Source organism: Marmota marmota, unplaced genomic scaffold (assembly GCF_001458135.2).
Source record: "Marmota marmota marmota unplaced genomic scaffold, marMar, whole genome shotgun sequence".
Taxonomy (NCBI): Eukaryota; Metazoa; Chordata; class Mammalia; order Rodentia; family Sciuridae; genus Marmota; species Marmota marmota.
The window spans coordinates 4103612-4122067 of NW_026000241.1; the positions used below are offsets into that span (position 1 = coordinate 4103612).

At 44.8% G+C, this 18456-nt stretch overlaps 1 protein-coding gene and 1 pseudogene across 1 annotated transcript; both read left to right on the top strand.

Annotated features, from left to right (window-relative positions):
* The first annotated feature begins 2654 nt into the window (after nt 1–2654).
* LOC107145021 lies at nt 2655–3588 on the top strand (annotated as a pseudogene).
* A 6212-nt stretch (nt 3589–9800) lies between these two features.
* LOC107145023 (olfactory receptor 1I1) lies at nt 9801–11167 on the top strand. Its single transcript, XM_015488863.2, has one exon. It carries the CDS (start codon nt 9801–9803, stop codon nt 10746–10748), a length of 948 nt encoding a protein of 315 aa, XP_015344349.2. The 3' UTR covers nt 10749–11167.
* Nucleotides 11168–18456: the final 7289 nt, after the last annotated feature.

The window sequence follows — 18456 nt, forward strand, 5'->3', positions numbered from 1 at the left end:
GATGCAGACCAGCCTGGGAACACAGCTAGACCCGTCTTAAAACAAAGAAAGTAGAAAACATTTATAAATAGTACAATGTTCACCAAAGGCCTGGAATACAAAATACTATGATATGACCGCGCATATTGAAAGGCTGAGCCTGCACACCAACTTGTACTGGTGAATAAAGGGGACGAAAGTATTACAAAACCTCCAGAGGAATTGTGAGCAATTAATAGGTGATGTTTAATAGATAAATAAGCCTAGATTTCATTCCCAGATATAATGACAAGAGTTGTGTAACACCACAATAAACTTGCACGGACACGGTGGCTACAAACACAAAGGATTTCCTCCTTTGTATATTTATTTTTTACTTTTTAAGCTTTATGTTATTTTATTCCCAGCTTTATTGAGGTATGGCTCACCAGTGGAAATTGTATATATTTAAGGTGTATGCAGTGATGTTTTAATATATGTATGCATTATAAAGTGATTGCCACAATCAAGCTAATTTGCACATAGCACCTTTTTCTCCTTATAATTTCCTCATCGTATTTGATCTTTCCAACAGCCCTACAAGGTAGCCATTATTGTGAATCTCATTTTATAGATGAGGAAACTGAGTTTAAAGAAGACTCAGAGATGGCTACGGTGGTGCATGACTGTAACCCCAGAGGCTAGGGAGGCTGAGGCAGAAAGATCCTGAGTTCAAAGCCAGCCCCGGCAACAGCAAGGTGCTAAGCAACTCAGTGAGACACTGTCTCTAAATTTAAAAAAAAAAAAAAATACAAAATAGGGCTGGGATGTGGTTCAGTGGCCAAGTGCCCCTAAGTTCAATTCCCAGTACCACCCCCACCCAAAAAAAAAAAAAAAAAGAGACTCAGATAAAAAGAGTAGAGTCACTGGAATTTGAAAGACCTTGAGTTCATGTCCTGTCTTCTTTTTCACAGCCATGTGCCCTTAGACAAATCACTCTATTTCCCCAAGTTTCCATTGTCCTGTCTTCAAAGTGGAGGTAAAAATAGTCACTTTGGAGCTAGGGATACAGCTCAGTGGTAGGGCACTTGCCCAGCACGTGCAAAGCCCTGGTTTGGATGCCCAGAACCAATTAAAAATAAAAGAGCTTCTTTGAACCAGAGTCTTGAGATTGAGAAGTAAAGCATGAAGGGTGCTTGGCATACCACCGTCATAGCACCTCTTATTAGCAATGAGAATGAACCTCCCAGACTCTCCCTATCAGCTCGTTTCCCCTCCTCCCCTCCCGTCACAATGACCACCCTCCCTCCTCTTCACCAGCAGCCCGGGCACTGCTGCTGAAAATCATGCACAAGGGTCTTAAGGAACTTTCTTCTTCGACACTCCATCTTCATCCTTCCAGCTGGGAAGTGTTTCTCAAGTTGCTCCTCGTTCTTGGATCCCTACCAGAGAAATGACAAGCAGGGACTGGTCCTGATTTGGGTGGATGCGCAACAGCTGCAGAGAGACTCAGTTGGCCACAGGAATGCACATGTCCCTGCCGACATCCTTCCTCATCAAAGACCTAACCTCAGTGTGTGCTACCAGGTCACACGGCTGTCATTTAATGGTGCTGCTGGGCCAATGGAGGTCCGTCTCTTGTCCACATGTTTACACGTACTAAGGGGTTTGTTGAAAAATTAAGTTGAATCAGCAGTGTGTACGTATCTTATTCTTCAAAAAAAACTGCAGTATGGCTTGTCAGGAACAGACACATGAGGCACACTTTTTTCTTTTCTTTTTTTTTTCCCCTCTTTTCTCTCTTCAGTGCTGGGGATTAAACTTGGGGCTTCACACATGCTAGACAAGTGCTCTCCCACTGAGCTACATCCCCAGCCCTTTTTTTTTTTTTAAGAGAGAGAGAGAGAGAATTTTTTAATATATATTTATTTGTTTATTAGTTTTCGGTGGACACAACATCTTTATTTTATTTTTATGTGGTGCTGAGGATCGAACCCAGCGCCCCGCACATGCCAGGGGGGTGCGCTACCGCTTGAGCCACATCCCCAGCCCCCCAGCCCTTTTAATTTAATTTTGAGACAGAGTCTCACGAAGTTCCCCAGGCAGCCTCAAACTTGCAATCTTTCTGCCATAACCTCCTGAGCAGCTGGGATTACAGGCATGTGCCACCATGCTTGGTTCCGTTTGGCACATTTTAAGTATTTTCAATATGCACCTATTCACAGGGCTTTTCCTCGAGATCTTCCTGCCTCAGCCTCCCCAGCCTCTGGGATTACAGGGGTGCGCCACTGCACCGGGCTCTGAGATGACTTTTGATCTGCAGAAATGTTTGGCAGAGGAAAAGGGCTTCAATTTAATGTGAGATCACTGGAAGTTGAGTTATTCAAGCACCGATCAAAGAACCCCCCACCCCGATCTTCCCACTTATGATATCTTTCCATAGCCTGTAATTACTTACAGTAAAAAGTGGTTTTTAAGACATGGGTGATTTTTTTACTGGCAGGTCCCTGATTCACCTTCACAGCATGAAGGGTAGATGGCAGAGAATCCTAGAAATGTTTTGCATGAAGGAGAGTTTGGTTTTTTGATTTTTCACCTTCCTCAGGCTGGGCTTCATCACCAGACCTCATCACCAACTCCTGTTCCTTCTGTGTCCCAGACTCCAGATACCTCGACTCTCAAGACTTTGTGCCCAGCCCAAGCCCAGACCCATGACTATCTCCTCTTCCTCCTGGGAATTGCCCCTGTGGCTCTGTCCAGGTAACATCGACACCAGACAAGCAACAGAGCTTTAAGACATGTGCTGAGCTGGTTCAAGAGGCTGCCAGACTGGGCATTTGATTTCATTGCACGAGACCCTGCAGAGACGCTGTGCCTGTCTGAGCCTGTGGGTGGGAACCTTATGGGGGAATACACCCAGCTTTAAGGGAATGTGTGGACTCTGGCTGTTCTTGGGTAGTTTCCATGAGGTGGCCAAGACTGGGAGCCAACTCAGAGAATCTACAACTGTCATGTGCTTCTGAACAGCAAGGGATCAGGAGTGGCCACCTATAGGAAGTCGCATCTGTGTGATGTAGAGATTCTAGGGCAGGAGCCTATGCAAGAAAGCAATTTTACCATGCCTGGGCCCAGTCTTGAGTCACCGTCAGTACACCAGCAGGCAAGATTGGTCTAGCTGTCTGTGGTTCCCTCAACTCTCTCTAGCATTGGCTCACACTGGAGCAGAAATACTCACCTACCCTTCAGCTTTTGGATCTGCTACAGGCCCTGCCCACTGGGAGGTATTGCTGAGCTATGCCATTGAAATCCAGTGCTATGTTGTGGCAGCTGCACAGTGTCGACACCACCATGAGAGCAAGTTATGGCCAAGCATGGTGGTAGCCCCTGGGGAACAGTGGTGGCCCGTTGCTCTGAAGGGCCAGGACTCTGCCTTGCCCAAATTGACCTCAGCTTTCTGCAACAGTTGTGCCAACATCTGCCTGTGTTCCAGCATCACAGGCCTGACCTCTGTGGCAATTTGGGTCACCCAAAGTCTTAAGGCTTTGACTTTCATGAATTGAGACAGACAGACACACACACACACACACACACACACACACCACCCCACTACACTGTGAGGTGATGCTACTGTGATTTGTAAACAGGATCCAAGCACAGCTTCCTTCACTTGGAGAACCTTGATTCTCAGTGGAACAGACAATCAACTTCTTGGGAAAGAAGAATCTTTCCCCTGAGCTCAGATTTCAGTTTCAGAAAAAATGAAATTTTATGTAGTCACTGTTTATTTCATGAAAACTGAAATTATGCTGAGGACTGAGAAGCACTGGCATTGAAAAAAATAATAATCATCATTTAAAAAAAAGAAGTTCTATCAGTTATGGCACCACATGTTTAATGGAAAATAAGGAGCTGTAAACAAAATTAGGGATGTGAAAACATCACCAAAATAAATTATGTGAGAAATGAAATGCAAGGTGCAGAACAATATTATAGTATGCTACTTTTATGTATAAAAAGGGGGAGAGAGAGAGAGAGAGAGAGAGAAAGAAAGAATAGAAGGCCAACCAAGAATTACTAAAAGGGATTATTCCTGAAGAAGGCTTGTAAAATGGGAAGGCAGAGCCTGTGTTGGGGGCAGCATTTCATTATTTCATGGCATAGTAGAATTACACATTTAAGAGGTTAATTTTTATCTGGGCATAATTTCACATACCTGTTATCCCAGATACATGGGCAACTAAGGCAGGAATCACAAGTTCGAGACCAGTCTGAACAACTAAATGAGACCACGTCTCAAAATAAAAAATGGCTGGGGCTGTAGGTCAGTGACAGAGCACTTGCCCCGAGTTCAGAGTCCAAAAGTTAACTTTTGTGCAGACAGGATCTTAAATTTGCAATTCTCCTGCCTTAGCCTCCTGAGGAGTTGGAATGACAGGTGGGCACCACAGTGGCCCACTTAAAACTTAATTGTTTAAAAGAAATCAGAAGGCCAGTGGGGGATAAGGTAAAAATGAACGTATTCCAGGAGACAGGAAGGCGCCCTGGGGAGACAGAAATGCAGCTCCCAAAGAACAAAGCACAAAGCATGCCAACAGAGTTGAGCAAGGGTGCAGGAGGGATTCCCTACAGGAGGCTGACACTGACAGCCCAGGGCTGACAGGAAGGCACTTTCAACATGTACGTGGTTTGAAATCTCACTCCCAAGCATAGCATCCAACTCACAGCAGGTGATCAAGAAATGGTCTGATGAACTCATTCATTCAGTGTCTGTTGATTGCTCATTTCTTCCCGAGCTTCCCTTGATGGTATCGATCTCCTTCCCCGCGGAGTTTTCCTTGTGAGGGATGGATGAGAATCCAAATGCCCATCGAGGTCCTGAACACCCTGGACCACCCTGCCCAGGCACTTCCATGAGGCTCCCTCTGGACGGAGAGGGGGCATGAGGGAGGTGCCCCGGTGAGGAGGAACCCCCAGGAGTTTCTCTCTCTCCTCACCTACTCTGTAATCCCAAAGCACACATCTTCCCCAAAGAGAAGGTGACATGTGACAAGAGTAGAAACAAAATAATTAGTATCCTCTTCCTTAACGAGGAGCCATGGGGATGGACTCCCCAAGGGTCCAGAAATTATAAACATCCTGCTGCACCCCCAGCCTCCCACTCACCAGCCCCAGGCTACAGGTGGGGGGAGCACATCAGTTCCTCCCATAGACATCAGGTCCACCTCCACCACCAGCCCCCCATGCCCTTCCTTCCTAAGCTTCTTCTGTCAGCTAGGATTAAGGAGACTTGCTGAGACCACCCATTGGGATGCCATCCTGGTGAGCAAGTGAGGGGAGAGAATATGGAGCTGGAAGGGTCTAGAGGAGAGGAAGCCGTTTCCTTCCTGGGTGCTGAGAGAGAGGACTGAGACCAATTCTAGACTCTCTGAGTGGACAAAGGGGACAGCGGGAAGACCCTCTTTGTCAGGACTTGTGGGAGGAAGTGCACAGGGTCTGCAGTTGGGAGAACCTGCACAAATGGAAGACACATTGAAAAACAGGTTTCTCCAATACAGTGGTTCTCCAAGTGTGGTTGCTGGCACCAGCATCTCCTGGGGACTTTCTAGAGGAACTGATTCCTGAGCCCACTCCAGATACTCTGTAGTTTGGGCCCAGTTTTCTGTGATTTAACAAGCCCTCCAGTTGACCCTGATGCATGCTGCAAATGTGTTCCAGAAAGGGAATGACAATATGATGTGCAGCCCAGGAAAACCTGTGGGTTGCATTACAAAAACCTCAAACCCCACTCCAACAAACCTTGAAAAGTGATATAGGGCATTGCTGGAGGTCTCTTGGAATTAGAGATTTTTGATGCTAATATTTCTTTAAAACTCCCCATTTACCATGCTCTACATAGCAGCTGTTTTAATCAATCTGTGATTCTCACAACACCTTGAGGTCACCTGTATCTTTTTTAAGACTAGGTCTCCTGCTGCCTAGACCAACCTCAAACTCCTGGGTTCAAGTGATCTTCCTGCCTCAGACCTCCAAGCAGCTTTGGGGACCATAGGTGTGCACCATCAACACCAGTTACCTAGATCCTTTTCCTTTACAGACCTACAGGTATACTATGTTCTCGTTTACATCCTAATCACTTCAGTAACCCTTGGATTTTTCTGGAGACTTATGTTCCTTAGAAGGCAGAGGGATAAGAATTTATAATTTTTGTAATGTATTATTTTTTCCTAGCATGTGTTGACAGAATAAAGTTTAGCTCTGAAATGCCACATCTCATAAAAGTTGGCCATGGCCAGGACAATGGAACAAGAGAAAGTGAAGGTAAATCTAAGTTCAGATGATCTGCAAGCTAGATGCCCCAACAGTTCTCTCAACCCCAGTATTCCTACTGTTGTTCTAAGAATACTCATAAATAATCTAGCTTCAACCTGATACAAATATTTCATTAAATTCTTCTGATGGGGCTGGGGATGTGGCTCAAGCAGCAGCACACTATCCTGGCATGCACGGGGCACTGGATTCGATCCTCAGCACCACAAAAAAATAAAATAAAGATGTTGTGTCCCCAAAAAACTAAAAAATAAATATTAAACAATTCTCGCTCACTCTCTCTCTCTCTCTCTCTCTCTCAAAAAAAAAATTCTTCTGATGTATTCTCATTGGAAATTGTTTTTTTAATGTGCCCCTAACTAGGTAAGAAGTGAATTGAGCAAAATAATATCTTCTCTGGCAGAAAGAGACAATATTGAAGATTTATAAGGACTTGGTAAGTCATGCCATGGTAAGTTTTCTATTGCACATCATCTACTTATCTTAAGAGAAATGGATACTGGCACACAATACATTCTTCATTGATATTCATTAAAGGAAATGAAGGGCCAGGCACCATGTTGCATACCAGTAATCCCAGAGGCAGGAGGATCACAAGTTCAAAGCCAGTCTCAGCAAAAGTGAGGGACTAAGCAACTCAGTGAGACCCTCTCTCTCAATAAAATACAAAATAGGGCTGGGGATGTGGCTCAGTGGTCAAGTGCCCCTGAGTTCAATTCCCAGTACCAAAAACAAAGGAAATGAAGGATAAATGTGCCCACTGGGAGATGGAGACTGAGAAAGAAAACAGCCAGCCTTTGGTCTTGTATGATTGCAATAAAATATCTACTTCTATGGGCTTTGACATGAAGCCTCTCCTAAGTCCCAAATTGATTAAGACAAAACAGAGAAGAGTCAATAAATTGTTCAATTTTAGACCCCAGTATTTTCTCTTTTATCCCCTATTCCCTTCCTCAACTCTACTGGTCTCCTTTCTATTTATTTATAGTTTTTTAATTGGTACTTTATACATAAAGGTAGAAGTCACTGTGGTATATTCACATATGTGCACAGCATAATTTGGTAAATTTCATCCTGCAATTCCTCCCGTTTCCCATCCCTCCTCTTTCCTCCTCATGCCCCTTCCTCTACAATTCTTTAAATATTTCTCTGGAGTCTGTAACATTTAAATCACTATTTTTATATGATTTCATAACCAAATGTTACTTTATAGCTCATTTTTCTCATGATCATATCAACAGCAAGAAGAAGCACCTAGCATGCTTTGCTTTTCATCAAATGGGCATTTGAGCACAATTTTGTCATGTTTATGGAAACAGTTTACCTTTGAATAGGCCTGACTGTGCCCCAGATTTTTATTTTATTTTATTTATTTTATTTTATTTAACAGCTATTGGACTTTATATAAACAATGTACATTTTATGGTGGTGCAGAACTATTTCAACTGGAAGTAACAATCTGTCTAGAACATTAGAAAATTTTAAATGACTTATCCTACAAAGCTACTGTTCATGGGAAAATAGGCTTCCAAAATGCAAATAGATTTAAGGGTCCTGTTTTTGGTCTGGGTTTTGGTTTACACCAATTTTCAAGCTCTCCTTAAATTTCTGCCTAGCCAGCTGGCTTTCTGCATTCATCAGTGGTATCTGACTCCCCCTGAAAATCTACTGACTGCTATCCCAGCATGCTGAATACTCAAGGCTAGAAGACTACTCCCCAGCTCACTAAAGCATTCCTGCTCTTATACACTGAATTAAGTCATTTTAAATAACTCCAAGACTAATTATGCTGATTGTAGTTGCTACTACAATTGTATCACTTAATTAAATAGTATATCTAATACAACAGTAATTTGATTTCACAGTGCTGGGAATCAAACATGACAGGCAAGTGCTCTACCACTGAATTCCACCTAATAGCAATGTTTTATTATTTTAGTTGACAAATATTGTATATATTTATAGTGCACATGATGTTTAAAATCTGCATATGCAGTAGAACTGGTAAATCAAGCTAATGAGCAAATGCATAACTTGACATACTTTATGTGATGAAAACACTTAAAATCTACTCTCCTAACAATTTTCAAGAATGCAATATATTAACTGTAGTCACCATGTTATACAACAGATCCCTTCACCTTATTCTTCCTAACTTAAATTTTCACATCCTTTGACCAACACTCCCCAATCCCCACCCCACAGCCTCTGCTAACCACCCTCTACTCTCTGCTTCTATGAATTTGATGCTTTGAGATTCCACATATAAGTGAGATCATATGTATTAATGTCTTTCTGTATCTGACTTATATCATTTAGCATAATGCTGATGCAAATGACAGACCTTCCTTCCCTCTTAGGGCTGAATAGTATTCCACTGTGTATATACATGCACCACAGTTTTCTTCTTTGCAGTGTGGGGGGAGGGAACCCAAGGTCTCACACACACTAGGCAAGTGCTCTACCACTGAGTTGCACCTCCAGCCATTAGTCTGTTTTTAATACAAAATTGATGTTCAAGCTGTATCTTGCTGGTGGAAGGGTGAAAGGGAAGGAAAGAAAGAGAAAGAGGAAGAGACAATGGGAAAGGAAGAGAAGAACATGACCAAATTCCCTCTATTTATAGGCTTTGGGTTTAAGTTTGATTCCACTGTGTTTTCTGTGAAACTTTGCTCTACTAAAAACAAAGGTATATCAGTCAGCTTTCCATCACTGTGACAAAATACCTGAAATAATGAACTTATAAAGAGGAAAAGGTTATTTTAGTCCATGGTCATTTGGCCCTGTTGCTTTGGACCTGTGGTAGCAGAGTACATTATAGTGGAGCACATGGCAGAGGGGGCCTGTCCACCTCACGGCAGTCAGGAAACAGAGAGTGAGGAAGGGAAGGAGGGAGGGACTGGGTCCCACATCTCCTTCAAGGACAGGCTGCAATGACCTCACTTTCTCTCACTAGGTCCCACCTCTTAAAGGCTCCAGCCAACAGTGCCACAGAGTCATGACTAAGCCTTGAAAGCACGTGGGCCTCTGGCGACACTTATCCAAACAATTGCAAAAGGTGACTCAACTTGGACAACATCTAAATTGACTATGAACAACTGAGATCTCTGAGACACTGGCTGTCTCAGGCATGACTAGCTCAGGGGAACGGAAACCCAGTGAAGACAGCCTGAAGACAGGTTAACACAAAGGAATTTGCTGTAAGGAGCGTGTGGATTTGCACAGAACCTTCTTCTTTTTTTTAATAACCCTATTTTTTTATAACCCTATTAGAGAGAGAGAATTTTTTTTTAGTATTTATTTTTTTTTAGTTTTCAGCGGACACAACATCTTTGTTTGTATGTGGTGCTGAGGATCGAACCTGGGCCGCACGCATGCCAGGCGAGCGCGCTACCGCTTGAGCCACATCCCCAGCCTCACAGAACCTTCTTGGTCTCAGCAGAAAGCTGGGACTGGGTGCCCATCTGAGTCCCAGTTTTATATTGCTTCCCTCGCCCGTTTCCAGCAAACAGAGAATGCCCATGAAACCAGAAAACCAAACGACAGTCTCAGAATTCCTCCTCCTGGGACTCTCAGAAAAGCCAGAGCATGAGAACCTCCTTTTTGGACTCTTCCTGTCCATGTACCTGGTCACTGTGCTGGGGAACCTGCTCATCATCCTGGCCATCGGCACAGACTCCCACCTGCACACGCCCATGTACTTCTTCCTCTCCAACCTCTCCTTGGTTGACATCTTCTTCTCCTCCACCACTGTCCCCAAGATGCTGGTGAACATCCAGACCCGGAGCAGAGCCATCCCTTTCGCAGGCTGCCTTGCCCAGATGTACGCCTTCCACCTCCTCGGGACCATGGACAGCTTCCTCCTGGCCGTCATGGCTATAGACCGGTTGGTGGCTATAGTCTACCCTCTGCGCTACTCGGTCCTCATGAGCTCCCGTGTCTGTGGGCTATTGGTTGGGGGGTCATGGCTGGTCACCAACCTCCAGTCCCTGGTTCACACCTGCCTCATGGCTCAACTGACCTTCTGTGCCAGCTCCGAAATTCCCCATTTTTTCTGTGACCTCCTGCCCCTGCTGAAGCTCTCCTGCTCAGACACGCATGCCAACGAGCGGGTGGTCTTTGCTTTTGGCATCATCATGGGCATCGGTCCGCTCTCCTGCATCCTCCTCTCCTACATCTGCATTTTCCGAGCCGTCTTTAGGATCCCTTCTGCGCAGGGCAAGTGGAAAGCCTTTTCGACTTGTGGCTCTCACCTCACCGTGGTGTCGCTGTTCTATGGGACCATCTTTGCTGTGTACTTACAGCCCGTATCCCCCACCTCCTCCCAGAAAGACAAGGCAGCTGCGTTGATGTGTGGCGTGGTCATCCCTACGCTGAACCCTTTCATCTACAGCCTAAGGAACAAGGACATGAAGGCAGCCCTGAGGAAGCTGGTTGGCAGAGTAGCCTCCTCCTGGTCTTAGGGAGAGCAGATTGGGTGTCCTCTGTGTTCTGGGACCATTATTGGGTGCTAGGCACACAGAAATGCATCCCAATCCTGGCCTCAAAAAGTTGTGAGTCTGGCAGGGAACAGAGTCACCTAAATAAATCCTTACGATATGATGTGGTTAGTGTGTCATAAAGAGATGAACCAAAGGGGAAGCATTCATTTTCTCCATCAGAGACACAGGGCAGACTTCTAAGTAGCCTGAGATTAATCTTCAGGCTTATAGAATCATGGATAACACTAGTCAAACAAAAGATGTGGCTACAGTCATGTTAACATGGACAAAGGCAGCCATGGCCTAGCCAGTTATATCACTGCACCTCCTCCGTGTTGAGGAAAGATTTTGAACACATCTTCTGAGATTGGCAGCCACTGGCTGCGTCCTCCTCGGGTGTCCCTCAGACTTCCACTTAAGACTATGAATTTGAATGAGAAATGATGCATCTACAGGCTTCCATGTCCCCATTCGGGGTTATTAAAGATGTTGGCACTTGGCTTATGAAGATCTCAATTCAGTAGGTCTGACATCAAGCCCTGGAATCTGCCCTTTTTACAACTCCAGGTGGCTTTGATTTGAGAAGCCTAAGGGCCAGAGTTTGGGGACCAGCTCTGTTCTAGCTCCAAAACCTATGTATTTCCAGTGACAGCCATCACCTGAGGCTGAACCGGGGATTCTACACGTATAAACGACAGCAAGACGATCAGATGGCCTGGAAAGTTTGCTTGGCTTGTAGTCCCCCAAAAAACTGTGTTGAAGTCCTAATCACAAGTGCCTCAGAATGTCATCTTATTTGGAGACAAAGCCTTTACAGAGGTTGATTAGGTAAAATCCAGTATGACTGCATCCTTAGTTAAAAGCAGAATTTGGAGCTGGAGGTGTAGCTCAGCAGTAGGTAAAGCATGTGCTTGGTATGTATGAGGACCTGGGTTTAATCCTCAGCACAAAAAAAGGGGAGGAGAGAATTTGGACATAGGCATGCACACACAGAGAACACCGTGTAAAGAAATTGGGGTGATGCTTCTATAGACAAAGTAATGCCAGACAATGCCAGCAAACCTCCAAAAGCTGGCAGAGAAGAACGAACAGATTCCCTGTCTTACAGTGCCCGGCCCACATCTCGACCTTGGACTTCTAAGCTCCAAAACTTGACAATGAATCTCTATGGTTTAAATCACCTAGTTTATGGTACATTGTTACAGCCTCCCTAGAAAACTAATACAGTTAGTTTGCTGCAAAGACTGTGTCTATATACATCTTCTCAAATTCACAAGGGACTCTGGGTTATAACTGGAGGAAAGATAAAGGATTTAAATTGCATGTATTCATTTTCTGGGTATTAATGTGATGACCATAATGATGCTGACCACTGAGATTTACTATTTGCACAGGGCTAAGCTCTTTGTATGCACCATTTCATTAAATTTCAAACAACATTCCTACAAAAGGTGTATTTAAAAAAAAAAAAAACTTTTCTTACAGATGGAGAAAGTGAGGTTTGAAAAGTAAAGCTGCTGACAAGTAATAGCTGAGATTCAGAGGACCCAGCCCAGAGCCTGGATCTTGACAAGGACATGACATTGTCTGGAATTCAGTGTAGAGCAGGGTCTACAGGCTACAGCCCACAAGACAGATCTAGTCTGTAATCTGTTTTTTCTATATCCTGCAAGCTAAGAGTGAATTTTTTTTATTTTTTCATGGTAGAAAAATTAAAAGGATATTCCTTGACAGACTAAAATTATGTTAAATTCTAATTCTGCCTATGAATGAAGTTTTACCCCAACACAACCACGGCCACTCATTTACATATCATCCATGACTCCTTTCACACTTCTAATGCAAGACTGGGTCGTTTCCACAGAGATCCTGCAGCACACAAAGTCTAAAATATTTACTAGCTGGCCATTTTCCAAAGAAGTTTGCCAACTCCTTTTCTACAGAAAAAGTAGAGCCTGCTACTCAAAGCAGTCTTTGACCCAGAGGCATCATCCTGGGGAGCTTGTTAGGAAAGAAGGCTTAGTCTCCATCCCAGACCACTGAGTCACAATAGCAACAACATCCTCCAAGGAATTCATGTGATCCTTAAAGTCTGAGCATCACTGGGCTGGCAGGGCAGGAAGGACTCCTGTAGAAAGCCAAAAACCAAGTTTTGTTGAGACAAGTTTTGTTTTGTTGTTTTATTTTGTTCTGACAAGGTAGGCTGGCCTCCAACTCCCAGGCTCAAGCAGTCCTCCTGCCTCAGCCTCTTACTCAGCTGGGACTACATACAAGCCACCCTACTGGCTCCCCAGTGGACTTAGTTGAAGCTTCAGTTAGAGGAAGCAGCCACCAGGTGGCAATGGTGCCATTTTACAAAATGCATTTAAAATTCTATTTATTCTTCAGAAACAGGAGTTGAAGTTGTAGTTCAGTAATGATATGGCGCTTGCCTACAATGTACAAGGCTCTGAGTTCAATCCTTAGCACCACCAAAAACAAAGAGGAAGAAGAAAACAAGAAAGGCTTCTCAGCTGTGGACCCACCAGTTCCACCTGCTTTGCTGCAGTCTCTTCCTGGGAGGGAACAGCATGTGCAAAACTGCCATGATGAGAAGGTATGTCTCTTTTGGAAGAATCACAGGTGACTCGTATTGTGTGAGCCCAGACTTCCAGGGAAGTTGGATTTGCAGAGGGCTGTGGAGGGCAGCAGAGGATGTTTCACAGAGCAGAGGGGACATGAGGGTTTGTGCTTCAGAACAAACTTAGCAGTGAGTTTACCATCGATCTGGACTCCTCAGACCTCTAGTCAGCCTCATCAGCTCTACAGGCCACACAGTCTCTGTTCCAACAACTCAACCCACTACTACAGCGTGAAGGCAGCCCGAGGGGAGACACTGAGGAATGGGCCAGTGAAACTTCATTTATGGACACTGAATCTTGAATTTCATATTACAGTATATGTCACAAAATACAATCCCTTTTTTTCAATCTTTTTTTTTTAATCAAAACTCTTCTTAGCTCAAGGGACAGATTTGGCTTGCAGGCCATAGTTGCCCACCCTGGTATAGATGAATGGGTGGGACAAGAGGCAAGATCAAAAAGAACCAAAAAGTGTGGCAGGCTGAATTACAGCAGTAGGAAAGGAAGGGACAGTTGAAGATGGTGCCATAGGTCCTCTGCATATGCCACTTCCTCCTCCCATCACCTCCCAGAATTAATGCCTGCTCTGCTTCCAAAACTATGAGCTAAACTTTTTTTCTTTATAACATTACCTTGCCTTGAGTATTTTGTTGAAGTAACAAAAAAATGGACTAATGCAATGACCCTGTGGCTAACTTGTTACTCAATCTCCAGCCCTTCCAAAGGTCAAATAGTATGGCCCAAGGCTCCAACATGAATCACACTGTTGACATAAACTATCTGATGTGGTCCCAGGTGTACAGAGATTCATCAGGTAGTATACACTGGGCTTAAAGGCGACCTCCCAGGAACAAGTCAATAGCCAAAACTTTCTTTGGAACATGCAGGAGACCCCAGACACCTGAGAGGAAGGAGTGAGGAGCTAAGGATGCCATGGGAATCTGCCAAGGTCCTCTCCACATCAGGCCACTTGTCCCCCAATCTGATCAGCCACTCCTCTCCAGGCTGACTCCCCTTCCTTTGGCACAGCCAGCCTACAATATTTATAACAGCCATATGGGCACCCCAACCTTGAAAGCTGGACACCAGAGCAGCTCCTGCCAGGTGGCCAGTCCAGCAAGCCTGCATCTTATAAAAGGAATCACTGCAGGGGGAAGGACCAACTAGGAACCCAGCTGAACTTCAGCTTCAATTCCTAGATGCACTTTTCCAAAGGCTACCAGGAGGCCCTGGGCCAAGAAACGATACACAGCTGACTGCCACTCAATGAGACCATGCCCCATCTCAGGAAGCAGTTCACACTCTACCTCCTGCTCCTCAGCACTGCTCCACCTCCTCTTCCCTGGCTCCTCTGTGGTCTGACTCTCAGCCAGGGAGGACTGCACAGGATGGGCCACTCACCTCCTCCCCCAGGTGGGTGGTAAATGTAGGGGAGCCAGTGTGGGGACAACTGAGAATGCCAACTGGGGGTGGAAGGAGCTTGGGGAGCAGCTTCCCTGTCTTCCATCCCCCAAGATCTGAGCACACCAAGGAGCTGGCAGATACTTGCACCCCCATTACCTTGCTAACAACCCTCCCTTTGGACCAATGAGGAAACTGAGGCCTACAGAGAATGTGTCTGTTCCATGTCCCCTGAAAACTGACCCTGAGACAAGCATTCAAATACTAGTGATTTGTTGGGGAAGTGATCCATCAAGAAATGCTGAAAATGGAGTGGAGAATCCACAGGGAAGGGAAGTCAGTAAAGAGTGTATCAAAAAGCGAGTTTCCACAGCAGGTAGCTGGACCTAATCTGAATGAGGACATGGGTCAGTGTACACCACTGCACCTCAGCCATCCCACACAACGGGTGAGGGAGCTAGAGTATTTATCTATCAACTCCCTTTGTGTGCCACAGAGGTATAGAGTTCTCCTGAAACCTAACTGGCCATCTCTACCTACCTGCATTTGCTCTTTCAATAAATCCCTGTATGTTCCAGGGTTTGGTCAATATATCAGGGCCAATATGACCTACAGCCAATGAGAATACTTGGAAGCAAGAAAATACATACACACATGTGCATGCACAGACACAGGCTGTGAAACCCATATAGAAGCTACCAAAATCCAAAAGAATGTATAAACTTCATTAAGTGTGGAATTCAGCATTCACATCATTTCATAACATACAACATGCAGATAATTTGCTCTCATCAAGAATTTCTGATTGCTAAGACAGAATCTTTTTAGCCAATGGTGAATTAAATGAGCCACATATAGACAAATAAATGCAATAAAGAAAAAAATGCAAAAATGCAAAAAAGGAATAGAAATCCTGCTAAACAGGTTTAAAAAAATAATAAATATTTACATATTTTTGTGTCATGAGGGTATTTCTTTCTTTGTTCTTGTTTCTCTCTTGAGTCAGGGTCTTGCTGTGTTGTCCAGGCTGGCCTCAAGCTCCTGAGCTCAAGAAATTCTGCTGGCTCAGCCTCCCAAGAAGCTGGACCTACAGGCACATACCACACACTTGACTTGAACATATTTCTTAATTATTTGATGTGATATGCATGAAACCAAGTGCTGCTGTCAACTCCCAGATCCTCTGAGGCTCCAGGGTACCCCTGTGGGGCACTATACCTGTGGCCCCTAATCTACTTACAAAGAGGTATCTTGACTCCCAACCTCTCTACCCACTGTCAGCAGCTGCCTCAAGGCATCCTAGCAAAGATTTGACAAGAAGGAGGGTGCACTCCACCCTTTTCCAGATTGATTCCTTCCAAACACAGATATCCAAGAAAAATGATGTATGGGACACTAACAAATATATCAACATACATATAATGGGAGTCTAAGAAAGAGATTATAAGCAGAAATAGTATTTGAAGAAATAATTGTCAAAAGGCTTCTAAAGTTGATGAAAGATATGAACACACATATACAAGAAGCTCAATGAACTCCAAGTAGCATAAACACAGAGAAGATACATTAAAGTAAGATATGCACAGTGAGACACATTAAAACCAAATGCACACAACCTCCTCTGTCCATGTCTCTTGGCTACCGTCTCCTATCCAGACTTCCATTAACTGGTGCCTGAACTCATATGTGAACAAGATAGGCAAGTATCACCTAGTGGAGCCCCCACCTGGACAAACAGGCAAATAAGCAAACAAACCACAGGAACTGTTAAATTCAAGTTATGGCAAGTGTTAGAAAGAAGGAAAAAGAATGATGTAATAATGGCTGGACAGCAGTGGGCAGAGAAGGAGTGCCTTCTGAGGAGGTGATAAGAGGCCATCTCAGGAGAATCAGGCTTTCTCAGGCAGGAGAAACTATGTGTAAAGGGCCTGGGGCAGGAACAGTTTGATAAGAAGAAGGACAGAAAATAAGCTATGGTGAGTTAAGGGGATAGTAAAGGAAATGGGGCAAGAGTCTTGTAGGTTATGATGGGAATCTGAATTTTATTTTGGGTGGAATGAACAATCATGGGCAGACTATTTCAGCAGGAAGATGCCATAATCTGATTTCAGCTTTAAATTCACTCTGAACACTGCATGGATAATAGAAAGTAGGGGTGAAATAGGTATATTTCCCAAGATAGTCACAATATCTCCCATCCCACATCCACAGATACAAGCTCACCTTGACATGCCTTCCACTGACAGAGGTGGGGCCTGTCTCCTCTCTTTGAATCTGGGGCTGGAAGTAACATAGTGTTAGGAAAAAAAATAATGCAGAAAAGATAATGCAGCTTCTGCCTGCTCACTTTTGGAGCCAAGGGTGGCCATCCAAGAAGTCCAACTACCCTGAGATCTCCATACTGGGAGGAAGCCCAGAACCTGTGGAAAGGCCATGTAGGTGCCCTCATCCAGTGGAAACCCCAGCCCATGGTAGGCATCAATTAAGACCTGTGCTATGGTTTGGATGTGCTGTGTTGGAAGCTTGGTCCCAGATGTGATGATTAAGAGGTGAGGCCCAAAGGGAGGTATTTAGTCAATGGTATGTGCCCTAGGAAAAAATTAAGGTAGTTCTCATGAGAACCCAAATTAGTTCTTGCAATAGCAAGTTGATAAGAGTGAGCCTGACTCTGAATCTCCCTGGTTTCCATCTTAAGATGTGATCTCTGGATCCATGCTACATTCCTGTCATTGTGCTGCTACGATCATCCTTAAGGCCTTCACCAGAAACAAGCTCTATCCTTCCCTTGAACCTCCAAAGCTATAAACTAAATAAAACGCTTTTATTTATAAAGTTACATAGTCTCGGGTATTTATCATAAGGAAAAACTATTACGACCAGTCATTGAAGATGCCTCCAGATGATCACTCCTCTCCATTCTGAGTTACTCCTAGCCTCAGTCTTCCCAACTGAGACAATGTCGACTCTGCCCAGTCCATATTCCTGACCCACAGCCAACTGTGAGCATTAAGCAGCTGTTTTACACCAAGTTTGTTTGGGTACCGGGGATTGAACTCAGGTGCATTCCACCTCTGAGCCACATTCCAGCCCTACTTTGTGTTTTATTTAGAGACATGATCTCAATGAGTTGCTTAGCACCTCGCTTTTACTCAGACTGGCTTTGAACTTGCTATCCTCCTGGGATTACAGGCGTGCGCCACCGCACCCAGTTACACCACTAAGTTTGGGGGCGGTTGTTAAACAGCAGTAGAAACTGAAATTGGGAAGTGGTAAGGAGAGTTGGTGGGGAGGGTGGCAGAGTGGCACTAGGGAGACCAAGGAAGAGGTCTGGGGAGATAGGCCCGATAACCAAATGGGTGATACTGGGGCTTGCACCGGTTGAAGCACTAGATGGGACAGAGGGGAGGGGATACATGCAGGATACGTTTTGGAGATAGACCCCATGAAGTTGCTGGATGCTGGGTAAGAAGGAAGAGGAGAGCCAGGCCTGTGCCTCATTCGTAGTTGGGTAGTTGGAGCGGAGAAGAGTATCCCAGAGCCCCCATCCTGTCCCCTCCCGGCCCCAGGCAACTACATCTCCCAGCATCGCCTGCTCCGGCCGCGGGAAGGGGAAAAAAAAAAAGTTTGGGCCAAGCATTCCCGGAATGCGCTTCCTGCCGGCGCGGGGC

Coding starts and splice junctions, on each gene's coding strand:
- LOC107145023 (XM_015488863.2), top strand. CDS start 9,801: ATGCCCATGAAACCAGAAAACCAAACGACAGTCTCAGAATTCCTCCTC.